Source organism: Mauremys reevesii, linkage group 15 (assembly GCF_016161935.1).
Source record: "Mauremys reevesii isolate NIE-2019 linkage group 15, ASM1616193v1, whole genome shotgun sequence".
NCBI classification, from domain to species: Eukaryota; Metazoa; Chordata; order Testudines; family Geoemydidae; genus Mauremys; species Mauremys reevesii.
This window is the reverse complement of record NC_052637.1, coordinates 31901242-31922484: the sequence shown is the minus strand read 5'-3', so window position 1 is coordinate 31922484 and position 21243 is coordinate 31901242. Positions and strand designations below refer to the sequence as shown.

At 47.4% G+C, this 21243-nt stretch overlaps 2 protein-coding genes across 2 annotated transcripts; both read right to left on the bottom strand.

Annotated features, from left to right (window-relative positions):
* Positions 1–420: 420 nt before the first annotated feature.
* LOC120384048 (CMRF35-like molecule 1) lies at positions 421–8760 on the bottom strand. Its single transcript, XM_039502368.1, has 4 exons — positions 8560–8760; positions 7255–7393; positions 3042–3151; positions 421–546 (listed from the first exon to the last, which is right to left on the bottom strand). Exons 1-4 carry the CDS (start codon positions 8720–8722, stop codon positions 509–511), a joined length of 450 nt encoding a protein of 149 aa, XP_039358302.1. The 5' UTR covers positions 8723–8760; the 3' UTR covers positions 421–508.
* Positions 8761–14875: 6115 nt separating this feature from the next.
* On the bottom strand, positions 14876–17934 carry LOC120383135 (CMRF35-like molecule 7; the record flags this gene model as incomplete). Its single annotated transcript, XM_039500756.1, has 4 exons — positions 14876–15372; positions 15599–15741; positions 16557–16671; positions 17646–17934. Coding segments are annotated over 4 exons (606 nt in total), but the record flags the coding sequence as incomplete, so codon positions are not given.
* Between the last annotated feature and the right edge of the window lie 3309 nt (positions 17935–21243).

Genomic DNA, 21243 nt, shown 5'->3' with positions numbered 1-21243 from the left:
GAAAATGTCTCTTTTCCATGGAAAATTGGGACAAACTCAAATATTTTTGGCATTTCCATGGAAAACTTGGACTTGTCAAAAAAATCAAATAACCCCAAACCAATTTTTTCTTTTGTTTTCAGCAACAAAAACCAAAAACAATTCCAGTTGAAAACTGCCCCAAACTGCAAAATGTTTCAGTTTTTGGATATTTGGTTTTCTGATGAAAAATCAAAACTTCGTGTGGAGGCCAGATGCTATGAATTCTTTAGTTGAAAATCCAATTTTCCATTGGAAAAATGGTGATGGAAAACATCTGACCAGCCTTATCCCTTGCTCTGGTCTCATGAAGAATTCTCATGCTGGTGACTTACGCTCTCCAGCAGCACTCAGCTAACAGTGGTAACCATTGGGCTTTCTTCCTACCTGGGTCTCATGTGCGGCATTTTCATAGACATCCTCATCAGCTGCTGAGTCGGGTGTCTCCTCCATGGGCATGCAGATGGCTGCCTTACAAGAGGCTGCAGGATCACTGGTAACGAAGGACGACGGGGTGTTTCCAGGTACCTGAAACAGGCATGTGAGGTGTTCAGAACAAAGAGAAACTCTGAGTCCCTTCTTCCCAAAGTGCCACACTATAGGGCTAGAGAAGCCAGGAATCAGTTTCTCCTCTGCACCTTCGCTGAATGTGTTTGAATAACGACCCCTAAACAGAGTCATCAGTGGGGCTTGAATTTGACACTTTCAGCATTAAACGCCACCACTTACGCTACAGCAGTAACTCTGCTAAGTGGTAGTTGTAGTAACTCTTTTATGTGGACCAGCCACTAGAGGGGGAGAAAGTCACACGTTGTGCTAGCGTGGGTCACATCTGCAGTTACTTCAGCACAGGGGAGACAGATGCCCCCTTTCGAGGGCTGATATTCAGCACTAGGTGACCGATCCCTGGAACACTGCCTTTCTCAGCTTTTGAGCAATGTGTGAAACATTCTAAACTCAGGCTTCTGCCTCGGGTCTGCCTTACCAGCCGATAGGGATGGAAGTTCTTTTCCCTTTGTCCAGATGCTCCCTCAAGGGCTGAAAGAACCAGAAAGAGAAGTGCATCAAAGGAAGCCAAGCTATTTTTAGGTACGTCTAGGTGTTTCTAAGGCCCTCGGCACACCAATAGCTGAGCACCTCGATGCAGTGCCAGGTAAATGAAGCTCTCCTTGGAAAAGGCGTAACACTTAGCAATTTTCATCATCTCAGGGCTTTTTGAGAATGAGTTTGGGAAACACTGGATTGTCTGGGTACCTATGTAACCCACTGAACTTGGGTGACCCAGTGGTGCTAACATGGACTCAGCCAAGTTGGCCTAAATTAGTGGTTCTCAACCTATTTACCATTGTGGGCCGAGTCCAATACTAGCTGGATGACCCTGAGGGTGTCACATGGGCCGCAGCGCTGTACTGATTGGGCTGCAAGCGGCCTGCAGGCCGCACATTGAGAACCACTGGCCTAAATGAACCAGGTGAACCTCCCAGTACAGAAGTGGTTCTAAGTCTGTGGATCCCCAGATCCACTCTGCTTTTCACTGCACGTGGAAAGTGGTAACATTGACACTACAGCGTGTTTGCCCTTCTTCCACAGCTCAGCCCCTCTCTCCTGCTGCCAAGAGGTTAGGAGTCTGTGGATATGTTTGGTAAGGAGAGGACAGAGCCAGGAAACACTACCCAGGGAGGACTTCCCATAGTTAAGCACTGCGGAAACTTGCCAGAGTTTAACACTGGTCCGACTGGCCTCAGCTTCACATGGTGGGATCATTATGTCCAGCTTTGGGAGCATTTCTTGGGAGCCAGCCGTGCTGCCAAAGGAGAGTCGGCTGCCACCAGCAATGCAGAGAGACATTGGGACAAGGTGGCCTCAGGCTCTGTGTACTTGTAACTAGTGTGAGATGCAAATAGAAGATCTTGGGCATATGCCAGCAGCATTTAAACCCAGCAGGCTCATGTGGTTAATGTGGCTCCAGGGTAATGGAGTGCAAACAGGTAACCAGGTAAGTCACTTTGGGTGTGAATGACACCCTATGGGATAGCAGTCGGAGGGCGAACGCAATGGCTGTGGGTACAGTGGAATGGTTAAGTTGCTTCCATAGAGGTTTAATTTTTTTGAAAGAAGGTGCAGGATAAACTGATATAAGACCGTTTGTGTGTGGACACAAGACATTTCCTGCCAGGAGAAAGCGAAGTTAAACTGGTGCAGCTGTCTCATGTAGACAACCCCTGGCTCTTCTGCTTGGGTGTGTGATACAGGCAGGGTGGGAAAAATCATTAACTTTCCTTTTGCTTTCTAAACAGTTGCAGCGTTCTTTCTTACCGTGTGCCAGAGCTAGTAAAAGAGAACTCCAGGGTTTTATCCCCATGTATGAGGCTCATTAAAGCCTAGCTGCAGGTCATTGAAGCTAGGAGGAAAGATCAGTGTTACCCAATAAAAGGTCTTACAGAGGTTGTTCCAGGAAGGAAGGAATTGGTCTCTTTGCTTCTGGCCATGAGAATCTGGTTAGCCCAGCTGTGGCTAATGAAGTCAGAGGTTCAGCAATTCCCAGAGTGCAAAACCCAAGCCAGCTTGGGGCTTTGGAAGTGCAGAAAGCCTTTGTAGCAGCCGCTGGCAAAGAGCTGGAGAGACCCCATCAGGTTAGTGAGACCCCCTACTGCTGTGTTTCTCAGTTGTTTTCTTTTGATTTGTATTGGAATGTATGCACTTAAAAAAATTGCAGGCTTCTTAGAAATAAACATGCCCACCCATCCAATTAGCCTGTGGTAGGTGCCTATGCTAAGACTGGGATTGGGGGTTCTTGGGGTTTGATCCTGTCAAGACCTGCTGCCTTCCAATTTTCATGTGTGAGGGGTTGCTGGGGTGGGAGTGACTGTGGCTAGATGCTTGTGATATATTTGGAGACAGTTTCTCTGCAGTTATGTTTTGTGGAAGCAGCGCTGCGAGTCAGAGAAATGAAACTGAACATGCAGGCTGCACTGAGCGAAGGTTAAAATGGCTCATTACTTGGGAAAGTGATATTTTTTTACCTTTGTTTCTCCTCTGCGACATCCTTCTAAACAGTACAACCATGAACAGACTCAGCAGTAGAACCAGCAGGAGGCATGGTGTCAGGATATGGAGGACTGGGTCTGTTGTACTAAAAGCAAGAGGAAAAGAGAGTCTGTTTCTACCTTGCTTGATACTTGCACTTTGTTTAGGTAGAATTTTAATCAAAGAACTCGTTGCCTTTGACTGAGATGTGTGAGTATTACCCCCATTTTGCAGAGAGAGAGAGAAACTGAGGCATGGCAGTTTAGTGACCATCTCCAATGTGGTACAGTGAGACAGTGGAAGAGCTGGGAACAGCATCTGGATCTCCTAACTCCCCGCCATACAGTCTAAGTGCTAGTCTTGCGAATCTCCAGTATCCACTGCACTCAACACCCTTTCCTCTGCAGTTTAGCCCTGCTGAAGAACAGTACCCGCTGCACTGTAATCCGAAGGACAAGGTTGCATATGATACCTGGACAGACACAAATCTTTAACTGTCCCCGGACCCCACCTCCTCCTGGGGCCCTATTGTGATCCTGGGAGACCCTGCCTACCCATTAATGCTGTGGCTTATGGAGCCGGACACGGGGATCCTTGACTGCAGCAAGGAGCAGTTCAACAACAGGCTGAGCAAGTGCAGAGTGACTGTTGAGTGTGATTTTGGCCACTTAAAGGCCGCTGGAACTGCCTATATGGGAGGCTGGACCTGGCCGATGACAATATTCCTATGCTTTTAGCCGCATGCTGTACACTCTGTAATATTTGTGATGGGAAGGGTGAAAGCTTCACTTGGGGCTGGACCACTGAGGGTCAGTGCCTGGAGGCTGAATTTGAACAGGCAGAGACCAGGGCTATTAGAGGGGTGCAGCATGGGGCCATAAGGATCAGGGATGCCTTGAGGCAGCAATTTGAAGCTGAAAGCCACTAATATTTGTTGCTATGCTCGGGAGTACAGTGCTTGTAATGCTAGGAGGTGATCGTGATTGGTGCAGATGATGCACTGTGAAGGTTTAAGAAAATTGCCTGTTGCTTTGCAGGACTCTGTTTGCTTTCAGTTAATGGAATAAAGATTGCTTTCAAACCAACACAATTCTTTTATTAAAAAACAACAATCGGGGGAGAGAGACAACAAAAAAAATCTCAGCACTGAGGGGGATGGGGGAAGGGAGGGCCCCAGGAGGAGGTGGGGTCCGGGGACAGTTAAAGATTTGTGTCTGTCCAGGTATCATATGCAACCTTGTCCTTTGGATTACAGTGCAGCGGGTACTGTTCTTCAGCAGGGCTAAACTGCAGAGGGATGGGTGTTGAGTGCAGTGGGTACTGGGGGTCCGCAGGGCTGGACTGTGACAGGGCAGGAGTGGATGCAGCGGGTACAGACTGGAGCCAGGCGGTTGATAACAGTGTGTTGGGGGTGTCTGCGGGGGCGCATGGGAAAGAGTTTTGCGACAGCGGATGCAGGGGAGGGCGGGCGCGGAGCTGCTTGGTTTGCAGGCCTAGTAGCGCCTGGAGCGTGTCCGCTTGGCGCTCCATAGCACTCCGTGGCTTCGTTCTGGCACGCCATGTTCTCCTTTCGGTCCCTCTTCTTGCTGCCCTGACACTCCTTCAATTCTTGTTTTTTGGCCACAGAGTGCGTCATGACATCACGCAGAAAGTCCTCTTTAGTTCTTCATGGCCACTTTCTAATTCTGCCCAGCTGTTCAGCCGGCCATAATAAAGAGGGAGGCTGGACTCCCAAGGTCGTCTCTGTGAAGCCAAAATGCAACATTTTACAGAAGCAGCATTGGTTGCAACACACAGAGCAGTGATTTCAAACACAGCCACTGCTCACATACCTGTCACTGACTGGTTGATCCCAGGCAAGCGCACGTGAGCCACAAGACCCCCACAATGGTGAGTAACCACAGGGGCAGAGGAAATCACCGTTCCAGGATTGTACTGTGCACTGGGCATGTGGCTCTTGAGAAGAGCCAGCACTGTAGGGGGGGGCCTTATAATCAGTTCTGTCCCCACATTTTCCACAGGCTCCGTTCATATGGAAGGTATCTCGCTGCTGAGGGTGAGCAAGGAGTCAAGGGAGGGTCTTCTCCAAGACTGCAGCTTCCACCCTGGCCCTTATGCGGCTCGCTGCAGCAATGGTCCCCACTCCTGCCCTGTGATGGCAGAGTGGGGTGGGAAAGTTACCCTTAATGGGGCAAGAGACAAAGCAGCTCTGCCAAAGAACCCGCGGCAGCGGATTGCCCAGTATCTCCATAAAAGTTTCCTGGAGATCTCTGAGTCAGTTTCCCGTGAAGTGAGGGAGTCAATCAACAGCCTGTTCCGCCGCTCAGACTAGGTGGTACGTGCATCATACAGACACAAGCCTGCTTTCTGCAACCCTCCTGCCCCCAACAACTTGCTTCAGCAATTCCCAAAGTCAAAGCTACTTACCAGGGGCCTCCTCTCCTGTTTGCACTTCACCAAGCTCCGACTGCTGTGACCGGCTAGCCTCTTCTGGGGTAGAGCAGAGCTCCTGGCTGCATGCATCTCTGACCTCTGAGTCATCCTCTGCCTCTGGGTCCCTCTCCACATCCTCATCCAAGATTTCCTCCTCCTGTCTCAGTCCACTCTCGACTGGCACGTGAGCCACCGAAGTATCCACAGCGGCCTTCACAGTGGAGGTGGGGTCACCACCGAGTATCGCGTCCAGCTCTTTGTAGAACTGGCAGTTCGTGGATGCAGCACCAGAGTAGTGGTTTGCCTCCTGCACCTTGTGGTAGGCGTTCCGCAGCTCCTTCACTTTGACCCTGCACTGCAGTGTGTCCGGTCATGGCTCCTTTCTGTCATGCATTGTGAAATCTGTCCACAGGAATCATAATTCCTACAACTGGAGCCCAGCTGGGACTGGACAGCCTCTTCTTCACAAATGCTGATGAGGTCCAGCAGCTCGGCATTGCTCCAGGTGGGGGATCTCCTGGTGCGTGGAGCAGGCACGGTCACCTGGAAAGATGCGCTGAGACCACTGCACGCATCACCGAGCAAACAAGAAGGGGACTTGCAAAATTCACAAGGAATTTAAGGGGTGGGGCTCACGGTTGGTCACCTGAGAGCAGGGCAGTAGAGTTCAACCCGATGACCAGAGAGACGAGAACAGGCATTGTGGGACACCTCCTGGAGGCCAACTGCAGCACCATAATCAACCAGGGTGTCTACACTGGCACCGCGACACTGTAGCCCCAGCACAGAAAACAGTACATCTCTCATTGGGGTGGCTTTTTTTTTTTTTAAACAGCACTGCAAGTGCACAGTTTCTGTTCACTAAGTGGCTTGGCAGTGTATACACCTTGGGAATTACAGCGCAGAAACTTGCCAGTGTAGACAGATGCTATTGGAGTTGAGCTTGTCTCTAAACCTCCAGAACTATGAGTGTCCTCTGCAGGATCTTGCCACCAGAACGCAAACCTGAACAGTCCTGGGATCTGAGTGAGAAAACCCAGAGGGTCCTGACTGGTTCCCTACTTCTATTTAAACTGAGCAGAGGTACAGGAAATGGTCTGTGCAACTGAGTTTTTCCATGCTTATGTCTGCCTGCCCCGGGCTACCAGCTCCTGGTACCTGACATAGGCACCGACTTCGTGGGTGCTCCATGGGGAAATATTAGTGGGTGCTCTGCACCCACTGGCAGCCAAGCTGCCCTTTCCCTCCCCCACACATCCTCCTCCGCCTCCTCCCCAAGCATGCCGCGTCCCTGCTCCTCCGCCAAACAGCTGTTAGGCCACTCCAGAAGGGAGAGGGAGGAGGAACGGGAACGTGGAGTGCTCAGGGGAGGAGGCAGGGAAGAGGGGACCAGCATGGAGATTTGGGGAAGGAGTCAGAATAGGGGCAGAGAGGGGGTGGAGTTGCGGTGGGGACTTTGGGGAAGGGGTTGGAATTGGGGTGGGGCCTCATGGAAGGGGTGGAGTTGGGGCATGGCCGGGGGCAGAGCAGGGAGCAGAAGTCAACGCCCATGGTACCTGACTCTGACATCCTGATCTGGGGCACCTTGTGAGCCTGGGCCTCTGGTCTGTCTTGGACTCTGATCTCCTGGTAACACCTTACTCTTGGTCTGTCCTCTGGCCTATCTCAGATACAGGTCTCCTGGTATCCAGACCTGGCCTGGCTCCTGCTCTGACCACTAGGTCAGACTTCCCACATCCCGGTCATGACCCCTCTAGAATGTGCCTGGACACTCACCCTGCAGGAGGGTCGCTGCTGTGAACGGTGGAGCTGGATTCAGCCACTTGAGGGGCAGTCCATCTGAAAGGAGGCTCTGTGGAGGCAGCATGAACTGTTGTCTCTCTCATTGGTGCTGGCGGTGGTGAGGCAGGAACAGCTGTGAACAGGCAGGTTTAGCTGCATTAACAGTCTTCTGACTTTTGCAGAATATTTTGGCTTCATATTAACTGAATATGTACCTGCCTTTGCTTTCAGGGTATTGAACACCCTGTTTCTGCATTTGCTGGATGACTCCTATTAATAATACCCGGCTCTTACATAGCAGCGACGTCTGGCGCTTTGGTTTTAGCCCTGTGACTCTACTTATATCTCCTGGTTTGTTTTTTGTGGACTGAAACCGTAAATAGCTATTAAAGGTTTAGAAAGATGAAGCTTGGTTTCCTGTGCAGTGATCACTGTCCTGTCCCATCTCCTTACAAATACAGTATTAACGGCCTGACTACGATGCATGCAAAGCTCCAGTTAACTTGTAACGAGAGTTTGACTTTCAGCAAAAATATCTCAGCTCAGGGCGGACACAGCCAAGTTGCTGCTGCACATGTGTGACTTAAACGTTCCATTTGGTTACTAGGGTCTCTATCTGCCGGCTTTTCTGGCCTCCCCTCTTCTTCTCCAGGCCATCCTACCCCAAGTCAGTATTCGTTCCTACACCAGTTTCTGGCACTTATTTATACTGGAGCTTGGGAATTGTCGTACTGGATCAAACCAGTGGTCCATGTCGATGTGCCTCTGACAGTGGCCACTACTTTAGAGGAAGGGGCAAGAGTCCCATAATTAGGGAATAATCTGCTCATAGGGGACACCTCTTCCAGCTCCCCTCAGTTGGTGGCTGGTTTTGCCCTGAAGCAGGAGGGTTTATTAGGGGGAAGGGATAGCTCAGTGGTTTGAGCAGGGGGTTGGACTAGATGACCTCCCGAGGTCCCTTCCAACCCTGAGATTCTATGAGACCCCTTATACATTTGTCTTCAATTTAGGCCTGGTCTATACACACAGTTGCACTGATTTAACTACACATGACTTTAAACCAATTTAGTTAAACTGGTACAACTTTGTGCTTGGACATTCCTAGATCCCAGGTTTGTTTTTATCAGTTTAGCTTACATCTTTGTACATAGACCAGTCCAAACGTGCATTGCAATAATGTTTGGTTACAATTCACACCCCTTGGTCCAACATAAGTCTGTGTGCAGACACTTTGGAATAAGTGTCCTTAAATTTGACTTAAGCCAGTAAAAATCAAAGAAGACTCATGCAGAAACTTACCTGGAAGAACGTTCACTTTCACAGAGAACATGAGATCCCATCCCAGTCTGTCTATCCCACACCAGTAAGTCCCAGAGTCTCCCTCTGTGAGGTTTTTCATGGTCACTATGAACGTGCAGAAAGTGTGAATGTCTTTGATGGAGACTCTGTCGCGCTTCACCATTGCCTCTGACCCTGTCGTAACAACTACGAGGCAGGATGTCGAAGTTGTTCCTCTGCACCAGTATTTAATATGATTCTCGTAGCCTCTGCCATACCAACACAGTACCGTCAGCACTCCGCCCAGGGGACCTCTTACCTCCTGAGGGCCAGTCAAGGCCCAACATCCTACAAAAAACAAACAACCCAGAAAGAAATGGAGATAAGAGCAGCCGTACTGGGTCAGACCAAAGGTCCATCTAGCTCAGTATCCTGTCTTCAGACAATGGCCAGTGCCAAATGCTTCAGAGGGAATGAACAGAACAGATGGATATAAACTGGCCATCTACAAGTTTAGACTTGAAATTAGATGAAGGTTTCTAACCATCAGAGGAGTGACATTCTGAACAGCTTTCCAAGGGGAGTAGAGGGGGCAACAACCCTGACCGTCTTCAAGACTGAGCTTGATAAGTTTATGGAGGGGATGACAAGACTATCTATAATAGCATCTAGCTGGTCTGCGCCAACTATTAGCAAATATCTCCAACGGCTGGAGATGGGACACTAGATGGGGAGGGCTCTGAGTTACTGCAGCCAATTCTTTCCCAGGTGTCTGACTGGTGGGTCTTGCCCACATTCTCAGGGTTTAACTGATCACCATATTTGGGGTTGGGAAGGAATTTTCCCCTGGGTCAGATTGGTGGAGACCCTGGAGGTTTTTTTGCCTTCCTCTGCAGCATGGGGCATGATCACTTGCAGGTTTAAATTAGTGTGAATGGTGGATTCTGTGTCACTGTGTCTTCAAGACACTCAAAATCACTAGTGACTTTATATAACCTTGAGCTGGATTCTCAAACATCCACACAGACCAATTTGGAAGACAACTCGCTAACTACCCCAGCTGACCGTGTTACCCAAGCTAATCTCCAAATCGGGAATTCCTAGCCAATGCTGTATCCAATAGCAATACTCCTCAACCAAAGTACTTCCACAGAAATGAACATGTTCATTTATAATCAAGGGAAATGCCTTTCTGTCCTCTAACAAAGTTCCAGTCCTTTTTATCATTGTGCTAGGCTACAGGCATGTTGCAGCAAACATTTCTTTTATGACCGGATATATCAGCAGGTGAGTAAACCTAATACCCCCAAAAGCAGCAAAGAATCCAGTGGCACCTTATAGACTAACAGACGTTTTGCAGCATGAGCTTTCGTGGGGAATACCCACTTCTTCTTGCATCCGAAGAAGTGGGTATTCACCCACAAAAGCTCATGCTGCAAAACGTCTGTTAGTCTATAAGGTGCCACAGGATTCTTTGCTGCTTTTACAGATCCAGACTAACACGGCTACCCCTCTGATACTTAATACCCCCAAAGTAATTTTTCTAATGGTATATCCCAAGGTGCATATGCAACAGGTTGTATGCATTAGGGACAGAACTGCCATCAGTCATATTGCTAACAATAGATTATCAGCCCAGCAAAGTGCATGAAGCTTAGAGCAGGGGAGAGGTGTTAATGCCACAGTTCAAACCTCCTGACCTTTCAGCAGCAGGCAAGCATGGAAATATTTGAAGATCATTGGCAGGCAAGTATTAACATTCTATGGTACCTGAATGTTTCCAAACCACTTAGATCACTTTAAAAAATGCTACCTTATCTACAGCAGATCAAAGGGCAGATTTTACAAAGGTATTTCAGCAAATAAAGCTGTAGCTAGATTCCTAGTGGGATTTACAAAAGTGCTTAATGTGACTCTAGGTCAGGGGTAGGCAACCTATGGCACGGGTGCCAAAGGCAGCAGGCGAGCTGATTTTCAATGGCAGTCACACTGCCCAGGTCCTGGCCACCGGTCCAGGGGGCTCTGCATTTTAATTTAATTTTAAATGAAGGTTCTTAAGCATTTTAAAAACCTTATTTACTTTACATACAACAATTGTTTAGTTATATATTATAGACTTATAGAAAGAGACCTTCTAAAAACGTTAAAATGTATTACCAGCACGTGGAACCTTAAATCAGAGTGAATAAATGAAGACTCGGCACAGCACTTCTGAAAGGTTGCCGACCCCTGGGCTAGATGCTTAGGCTGCTTATGTGTTTTTTGTAAACTCCACTAGGTGCCTAAGTCCTGTTGACTTTCAATGAGACTTCGGCACTTCGATTAAGTTACTTAGCAGCCAGAGTCCCATTTGCAAAGTCACTGTAGCAGTATTGAAAACTTTCCCTTAGAGCTGAAGCATTTAGATTAAAAACCATTTCCAGGTGGAGTTCTGCAGTTTGGGTTCCTACCTGGAGATAGCTTCTGGGAATTTGGACATTTTGGCTAAAGAATAAACTTGTGTGTCTAAAATTAGGCATCTAAATGCAGGTTTAAATTTGGGTACACAGGTTTGAAACCACTGCCTTTGTTCCAACAGTCCTTTCCTAGTAATATCCTCCTCCCACCGATATTGATGACAAAAATCCCATAGCAGGATTCTTAGGCCTTTGCCCTCATTCCATTTCCACTGACCTCTAAAGATCTCCTTCTCACCTGGGAAAACAATCCAGCCCCAGCCAGGGAAAATTCTCATTGTCCTGGTTCCTTCTCCGAGCAGCAGAAAGCTAAATGGAAAGTAACGCGCTCTGCAATAAGTTGAGTTTTCTATGTGGGCCTAGGCCAGCCAGGGCCACCTTTCTCCTCTAATAGGCTACAGTAAAAGCGTGACCCCTTATGGACAATTATTTAATTTTAGTTTACGAGTTCCTGTTTTTGACCGCTTCGCTTCCTTCTGAGAGGAGTAGATGCTGCTCACTCTGATCTTTGTGGTTGGGTTATTTTGGGAGGGAGTGTCACGTCACCTGTTTTTAAACTTCTGTTTATATTTTCTTCACAATCGGGCCTGTTTTTTGAACTCCTGCATCCTGTTCTCGTAATGGAATGTCTAATCATGCCCCAAAAGCATGAACAGTAACTGTGTATGGTACTTGCATCATGAGCCTAAAACAAGATCATAGTGGATCACAAGCTAAATATGAGTCAGCAGTGTAACACTGTTGCAAAAAACAAGCAAATATCGTTCTGGGATGTATTAGCAGGAGTATTGTAAGCAAGACACAAGAAGTAATTTTTCTGCTCTACTCCATGCTGATCAGGCCTCAGTTAGAGTATTGTGTCCAGTTCTGGGTGCCACATTTCAGGAAAGATGTGGATGAATTGGATTAAATCCAGAGAAGAGCAACAAAAATGATTAAAGGTCTAGAAAACATGGCCTATGAGGGAAGATTGAAAAAAATTGGGTTTGTTTCTTCTGGAAAACAGAAGACTGCGAGGGGACATAACAGTTTTCAAGTATGTAAAAAGTTCTTAAAAGGAGGAGGGAGGTAAATTATTCTCCTTAACCTCTGAGGATAGGTCAAGAAGCAATGGGCTTAAATTGCAGCAAGGGCAGTTTAGGTTGGACATTAGGAAAAATTTCCTGTCAGGGTGGTTATGCACTGAAAGAAATGGCCTAGGGAGGTTGTGGAATCTCTATCATTGGAGATTTTTAAGAGCAGGTCAGACAAACACCTGTCAGGGATGGTGTAGATAATACTTAGTCCTGCCATGAGTGCAGAGGACAGGACTAGATGACCTCTCGAGGTCCTTTCCAGTCCTATGAGTCTAAGATAAGAAGATCCTGAGATGGAGTAAATTTGTATAACGGTATTGAATTTGATGGAGTTGATCTGATTCCCACTAGCTAAGGATCTAACCCAATAAACATAAAACCATCCACCTGCCTCCTGAAAAAAAATCTGAGTAGATCTAGAAAGATGGAAACACCTTGTTGTGATCCTTCAAGGTACTGGACACTGCAAGACAAAGGTTTCTAGGGTTGTGTCTGGGACTGGAGATATTGGCTAATGTCATTCAGTTGCACAATCCAAGCAGCTTACACGCTAGAGGCTGTGTGTGAACAGCCCAGGAGTGGGGGTTCTCACAGCAAAGCAGAGTAAGCCTGACTCCCAGAGTCGAGGATTGGCGTGATCTAGCAGATCGCTTGTCTAGATAATACGAGGGGAATGTCACCGCCACCTCTAAAATAAACTGACTACTTCCCTCACTATAGACTTAACAGGCTGAATTTTTCTCTCAAACACTTGCAAACCATTGACTAAGTGTATGTCTAATGGTTGGCAGGCAGGCAGATCTGCCATTGGCAGCTGGTTTTGGGTCAATCTCTTGGTGTCCATCTGATTCTTGGATTGTAAGAATTTTTGCTGGCTGTAATTAGCTGGATCAGGTCTCCTGTTACAGCATAAGAAACAAAGCGCTGGATAAAACTTGTTTTGTTTTTTAAATCCACCTCAGACAAGACACACTGAGCCAGGACTGCAGAACAGAAATCAGTGACGCTCCGCCAGAGTCAATTTAACCAGCCCAGGCCCATAATCTCTTATGGGATTCTCTTCATGTGCATGTGAAATTAAATTGCATATTACTTTGTTTACCTTCACGGGATATCTTCTAGATAAACACTCTATCAATGATGCATTCAAATACCGGGGAGATTTTTTTATAGCACACCACAGATGTGCCTGGTGCTGTATAAGTGCCAACAAAGACTGAAAACTATTCTGGGCAGGAAATCAATCTACATCGAGACGAAAGCAACAGGAGGAGGTGGCACTACTGAGGAGGGGGAACTTAAAATTGAGTAGGATTGTGTGATTGCTAGGGAGACTACCCAGACACATACGCTAATGTGCAAACTGTTTATCTAGTATTTTAGTAGAACTGTATTTTGGATTTAACCTTAAATGGGTTTTGAAAAAGGACTTAAAAGGGGCAGGAAAGGTGTTCACAGATGAGTCTTTGGCCAGCAGTTTAGCCTGGGAAACGATTGTAGCATAAGCCCCTTGGAATTCTAGTAGGTGGCTGGTTGGGGATCTCTTCTTCGTTCCTGTTTAAGTGTTCAGACTAACTCTACAATTTTAATACACAACTACTCGAGAGGTTTCTCTTTGGTTGCCCCAAAGTGGAGAACACTCATCTCCTAGGGCATTGAAAGAGATCTTCTAAAAAACGTTAAAATGTATTATTGGCGCGCGAAACCTTAAATCAGAGTGAATAAAGGACGACTTGGCACAGCACTTCTGAAAGGTTGCCAACCTCTGTCCTAGGGACTGATTCTGTTTAAACCATTGTGGAAGCTGTTAAGGCCAAAACTTTCCAAAGTGACTAGTGTGTTTGGATGCTCCCCTTGAGCCACTTTCTTCTAAAGAGAGTGAATGCTCAGCACATGCTGAAAACTGGCTCCACAGAAACCCAGGCGCACACAATCCCTACGAGTATTTTTTTTAACTTGGTCTGAAAGCCTTCCAAACCCTCATTTCTAGGTCAGTGGTCCATCGTTCCTCCCTGGCCCACTTCCAGTGGTGGGAATAGAATTCTGGGCATCATCCGTCAAGATGACAATTCTTGCTGCACATTCGTCCTTCCCTCCTGCCTGAGGCCTAGCCTGGGAGTGAAGTAACAACAGGAATTGAATATGAGCCCTCGTCTAGTCTGCAATAAGGGAAAAGAGGAACTCAAATACCGCAAGCCTTCTACAAATAGAGAACTACGTCTGTTATAAAGGAAGTGTTAAGAAACAATGAAATCAAGGTCACGATGGGCCAAACTATACGTATTCTTTTTTTTTTTTTAAGAACACTAAGCAAATAAACCAAAAAACCACCAAGAGCTTTTCTTTCACTCTTAACTAGTTGAAAGTGCAGTGGTGAACACACCACTGGTTAACCAATGGAACCTGGTTAAAGGTACAATTGTCAGTTTGCCTTTGTGTGTATATCTAACTATAACATACATTTTTTCTCATGGTCTGGTTTCATTGTAACTCAGTTTAAATAAATTGGGGACAGTTCAGTGAATCTTCACAGCAGCCTCCTATCTGCTGTATTTCTTCTCTCCGTGTGCACCACTCACTGTTGCAAGTAGCAAGTGTAATCAATTAGAACTTGAACTCATTGATTTCCCCTCCCCCACCCCGCCTTACAGATACATCTGCATTTCAGCTGTCACTGATTGACCCACTGAGCAATCCAGCCCACCCAGACATCCACATTCTCACTGAAAAGGTTTTATTGGTTTGGGTTTTAGCACATGACATCATGTGACTGCTCACATCCTCCAGCAACAATGGCACCCCAGTGCTTGTGCTGCTTTTCTTATCTGATGCCTTTCTGGTGCTAACCTCATGTGCCCTTTCACACTTCATAACAAGAGGGTGAAGTGAACGGAGAGCGCGAATGAGCAGTTTGTTATGGACGCTCTAGGAGGGATGGTAGACTTGGTTACTGGGATGTTAGTGATTTGAATATTTTATCTATTTAGATGGACAGAGAATATCAAAAAATGCTCTCCAGGGTTCTAGGTGCCTTTGCCATCTATTCAAAATCTCTCATCTAGTACAAACAAGAGTCAGGGTACTAGACTCCTCAAAATTAGGGCAGAAATGCCACTCCCCCCTCCCGCATGCAGAGTCTGGTTCTCATTCTTGTATCACTGGCACTGGATTTACACCAGTGTAGCTTGATAGGCTTCACTGGAGCTGTTCCACGTTCTCACTTGTGTGAGAGAAAAATCGAGCTCAAGGTCCCTCTGCTGGTTCTGATCCATTCTTAACCTCAGAATGAGGCAGGTCATGAGCTGAAATGAAAAACAGAAGCCACCAGTTACTGGGTGCAAAGCACTCGATGTTGGTTGCTTTTTCCATACCCAACATGGTATGAGTCTGCTCCCGTGTGTCTCTCTGAACTGCTGAACAGGGCTATGCAGTAGTGTATGAGGGGATCTCCTCATTCATATGCTGGGCAATAAAACTAGACTAAAGTAATCTGATGCAGTGTATAACCCCCATGGCGGAGGCTCTCACCATGTCCATCTGGCACCAGCTTCCTGGAGTTTCTCTTGTTCTGTACGCTCAGCCAGATTGCGGCACAGACTAGGCACAGGAAAATGCAGGTCTTCAAGAAGCCCAGGAGTAGCAAAGGGATGAAATGGTTGCTGAGTTGGTATCTAGGTAGGAGAAAGAAAATGGCACCGGGTCTGTAAGGCTCTGTGTGAGGGAGCAAACCTGTCTGAATAAAACAGGCCTGGCTACTCCGTCTGAACGTTTGAGTGAGATTTCCCAGTGAAGTGGAGGCCTCAGCAAACTCCATCCATTGGGATCATCCATTGGCTCACAATATTTACTTGAAAGCAGCAATCAAAATAATCTGGAATGTTAGTGTTGGCCCAGAGAAGACCTGACAGATGCTTCAACATTTCAGCTGTTCCCCATTGACCTACAAATCAATCCTACCCTCTCCGAATCCATGCTGTCCTGAGAATAGACTTTCTTGTGGCATACAATATATGTGAGAATTCTTTGCTCTTGTTAGGGAATTGGTAGAAAGCAGGGGAATAGAAGGTGATGATGGGGTCTCCTCTGTCTAGAAGGACCACAACAAACTTCAGCCTCATCACAAGAAATGCTGATTCTGGGTTTCTATAGTGCGACATGATAACAAACTGGTTTAATTGAAAAAAGAACGAGGAGTACTTGTGGCACCTTAGAGAGTAACAAATTTGTTAATCTCTAAGGTGCCACAAGTACTCACTCCTCGTTCTTTTTGCCAATACAGACTAATACGGCTACCACTTTGAAACCTGGTTTCATTGAGATAACTTTGGTGGGGGTGATAAATCTTAGCAAAAGAGACAATTATATGGAGTGTTGTCTCCAGCATAGGCGCACATTGGAGAAACCTTGTTTTCACTGAATGATATTGGCAAGGATGCCCTAGAAGCTACCTGTGCCATGGATTGCACCAAGATTGAAGCAAACAGACCTTCTAGAGTCCAGCTCTGGTCCTGAGGAGAAGTTACTACTTGGCTGTGCAGGATGTGACGTCTCTGTTTTTGGTGCAGCTGGTGATGATGGAAATGGAGCAGAATAGAAAAACTCTGTTTGACAGAAAACACCATATCATGATGTGGTTTATGCTCTATTAACGCTCCCGCTGCCCTTCTACCATGGCTTCATGTGCTGAACTGGAAGCTCTTCACAAATGATAATGAACTCACTCCCAACCCATGTGCAGTAGGTTAAAAAGGAATGAGCGAGAGCACACTGAGAATCCCACCACAAACCGGCAGCCACCGCGGGGTACTAGCCCTTATCAAGTAGGGGATTATAGGTGGAGCAAAGCATCCACTCTGATTAGAAAAGCATTCACTGGGAGCTACCAAACTTAACCACTCCTGGTGAGTCGACTGATGTCCTGGCATGGGGATGTACAAGATCCCAAAGCTTCCCGGCAGGTGCCCCTCCTAATCACTGCAATGAGAACACCGGCTCCTAGCAGGCAAGTCTGGAGGAGAGTGGAGGCGCTATCCTTTGAATGCAGTCTCCCTCTCACCTGTCTGTGGTGGGAGCTGATTGACAGATGAAGGGCAGCAGCTCCCCCTCTTATATCGCTGGGAGAGAAGCTACTGAGGCTGCTACCCCCACACCTGGGCTAGGGGTCAGGCTAGAGACAACCTTGGAGCCTCTGTCTCTGAGCATTGCTGGCTCATTGCTGATCTCCCACATAGTTATGCCTGGTGGCTGGCAGCAATATCGGCAGCTGAGCAAAGCAGGACTCAGCATCTCCTAGCTGCAGCCAGCCTGGGAGCTGGTGCAGACCGGGCCAGGTTTGGAGAGGGGAATGACCTCTATCTTCCTTCTCAGGTGGTGCCTTTGTGATGTGATGAATCATTACATGTGGATCCCAGGCCCCACTCTGATTGTCTCAAATCCATCCTCCCCTACTCCATTAGCTTGTTGACCAAGGAGAGGGGCCAGGCATAGCAAAGATTGGCCTCTAACCCTGCCCTCCCTCACCTTGAGCTACATGTGGGCTCCGCTTTGCCACAAAGAGATGGGAGCAAGGACTCACCTTGGAGGACAGTCACGCTAACAAGAGAATTAAAATCACTTTTGCTTTTTAGATTTATCCCACACCAGTAAATCCCAGTGTCTCCCAGTGTCAGGTTCTCCAAGGTCACAGTGAACATGCGCAGGGTGTGATCGTCTCTGATGGAGACTCTGTCCCACTTCACCTCGGCCTCCGACCCCGTGGTCTCAACCACTTTAGAGCAGCTCTGCCAGGTTATTCCGCTGCACCAGTATTTTGGAGCTTCCTGATATCCTTCCTGGTACTGACATGGCACAGACACTGAACTGGGCCAGTCAGCTCAAAGGCAGCCAGCCCATGGAAATAACCTGAAAAACAAAATAAGGCAAAACTTGTCATCTCTGTCCCACACAGAAGGGTCGAGGATACAAGGCAGCAACTCAAGTGACTCCTGTCCTTTCTCCCGGACTGGTCACTGCATTCTCCGTCTTACTCCCCCTTGCACTGGATGGCACAACCCCATGCAAAGAACCAGGGGAAACCTTATAAGAAATATCTTGGTGGGGGAAGTCTCTGATACCCAGGGGAGTATAAACACAATAGTGTTAGTACTAAGGATGCACAGCATGAACCACCATACAGAGATCAGAATAGCCACCAGCCCTGCCCTTGTGGGTGTCTCTTGTCTAAAGCAGACAGAGAGAAAAGGGAAGAGAATGAATCCGAGCCCACTGGTTAAATTAATCTCTCAGGCATGAATGGATGAACGTGAACCTTGCACCTGGAAGTACGAGAATCAACCCAGCAAAGGGCAGCTGCATCTTCCTGACAGCTGCTCCTTTCTCGCTCACTGTCTTCCAAATGCCCCAAAACGTGAGTAGTGCTTCTGAGGTGGTGCCATTTCCCCGTGGAGTTTGCAAAGCCTCCAGTGTTCGTGACACCCAAAACACTTCTGCTTCTTTTACTCTTAGCCGATAACCTGTTTCCTTTTGCTGTGTTTTAATTTCACATCCCTCCTGTACGCTTTATAAATAAGAAGATAAAATAAAGAGAGAGACCATGGGCAGTTGGGGACAGGAGATCTTGGAAGATAGGAGTTTTGGGTACTAGAACAGCGGTTCTCAAACTGTGGGTCTGGACCGCAAAGTGGGTTGTGACCCTGTTTTAATGGGGTCTCCAAGGCTGGCTTACGCTTGCTGGGCCCTTGAGCTTTGGCTTTGCCGCCACCCTCCTGGGGTGGTGGGGCTCAGGCTTTGGCCTCCCACCCGGAGCAGTGGGGCTTGGGCAGGCCTAAGCTGTGGTCCCCACTCCTGGGGTCATGTCATAATTTTTGATGTCAGAAGGAGGTCACTGCGCAATGACGTTTGAAACCCCTCTACTAGAATGTATCAGTGATGTAACAGATGAGAACATAAACATCCCCTATGCAGGGTTCTAGGTGCCGTTGCCATATATTGAAAATACAGACAAAAATTAATGTACTGGCCTCCTCCAAATTAGGAAGGGGAGCCCCCTGCTCTTGAATTGTGTGTCCTTGTAGTTATGCTATTCAGCCAGCAAGTGCTGTGTTCTCCGTAGGTCCTTAGACAGAGTATGATTGGTAGTAAACAAAAGCGAGAAAGCCGGAACTCAAGCGGTGTGGAAACCTGTTTGTTCCTGTAGTTGTTGTTTTTTCTTTAATAAACATTTTCCCTTTAAGAGAGGTGATAACACACTCCAGCCTTTGATACACAAATATCTACTCCCAGTGCTCCCCTTCCTCTCCAGAAACCTGCACCACAGGCAGAAGTTGTACTGGCCCAACAGTTCCCTATTTTAGACTAAGAGTGAGAGTGAATTCCGTGAAGCAGGTTCCCTCATGGGTCCCTGCCCTGGCTATACACTCCCGCTATACATTGCAATCGCTGTGAGTATGTGGACAGGGTGACTGTCCTCGATGCAGACCCTGCCCTGGCTATACACTCCCGCTATACACTGCAATCGCTGTGAGTATGTGGACAGGGTGACTGTCCTCGATGCAGACTCTTTTCTGACACCGACTCTGTGTTTGACCCCCATGATTTCAGTAGAATTGTGCTTCCTTACACCATATGTTAACTTGGCTCTTTGCTCTGCCACCCCTAAATCTCAAGACAAGTTTGCCTTCTCCTTGCCCCGCCCCCTTCTCTGTATGTTCTTCACATTCAGACTCTCCTGTCTCACTGGCACAAACTGTTCATTAGGGAATTTTGAAAAGGATTCAGACCCTTATCTCTGCACAGGATGCAGAGAGAGAGAGAGACAGACTCCTGCAGGAGACTACGAATGGGAGGAAAAACCCTTCAGTGCAAACCACCTTTAAGGCTACAAATGCACTTTCTAAAAGATGAAAACGGAGAGTCTCACAAATCACATGACTCCAGGACCTAGGGCTTTAAGAAAACTACGAAACATCACAAGACTCCCAATAAAATTATAAGAATTGGCAACCCTCTTATCTTCTCCATAGATAACTTTCTCAGGAGACCGATTTTGATGTAGGAACAGATTCTGCACAGCTTGTCAGCACCATCTGTTGTAGGGTATAATCACTGCAAGGGCATATTTGGGGCTTTCAAGCTCCCATAGTGAAGCCAGCAGAGCTTGTGAACTGTGTAAACCCAGTAAGTTCAGTGTATTTCCAGTGATCCACAAAGTCTGTGAAGGCGCACATCCTCACCCTGTTATGGAGGAGGTTAACCATTATTATAGCTCCTCCGGGCGTGCTCCATGCTAATGAGCTGCACCTGCAAGGTTTGTTCAGCCTGGATGGGGAGGACCTTAAAAGGCAGGAACTCCTCACAGGAAGGGGGTGAATAGGAGGAAGGCAGCTCTGCCCAGGGACTGCTGGAGACGGAGAGAGTTCAGCTGAGAGGCACACTGCTCAGGAAGCTGCACTGACCGCTGGTAAAGCAATACGCCCTGGGACGAGGGGTAGGAGGCAAACCCTGCAAAGGGGCAATAGACTCTGAGAGATGCAGCCCTTAGAGATGACTCTCTACCCCAGGGGTTGGCAACCTTTCAGAAGTGCTGTGCCGAGTCTTCATTTATTCACTCTAATGTAAGGTTTCGCGTGCCAGTCATACATTTTAATGTTTTTAGAAGGTCTCTTTCTATAAGTCTGTAATATATAATGAAACTATTGTTGTATGTAAAGTAAATAAGGTTTTTTAAATGTTTAAGAAGCTTCATTTAAAATTAAATTAAAATGCAGAGCCCCCTGGACCAGTGGCCAGGACTGGGGCAGTGTGAATGCCACTGAAAATCAGCTTGCGTGCTGCCTTTGGCACGCGTGCTATGGGTTGCCTACTCCTGCTCTAGGGGCTGCCTGAGAGACTGGTCCTTGGTCCAGCCAGACCTTCCCCACCTTGCAAAGGGAAGGAAAGAACAGGAGCCAACCCCAGCTTGTTGGCTTAGCCTGCAGAGAGCTTCCCCAAAGGCTGCCCACCGGGGGAGAAGAGCGGGTCAATGATGGACAATGAAACCTGTGGGGGTCCAGGGAGCCTGTCTCCCCCTCCCCCACAGAGCCCATGTCATTCTCACCTTTGAGAAGAATCCAAAACAAAACAGGGAGAATCCTCATTGTCCACCTGGTTCCCTCAGCAGGTGAATCTCTTGCCAC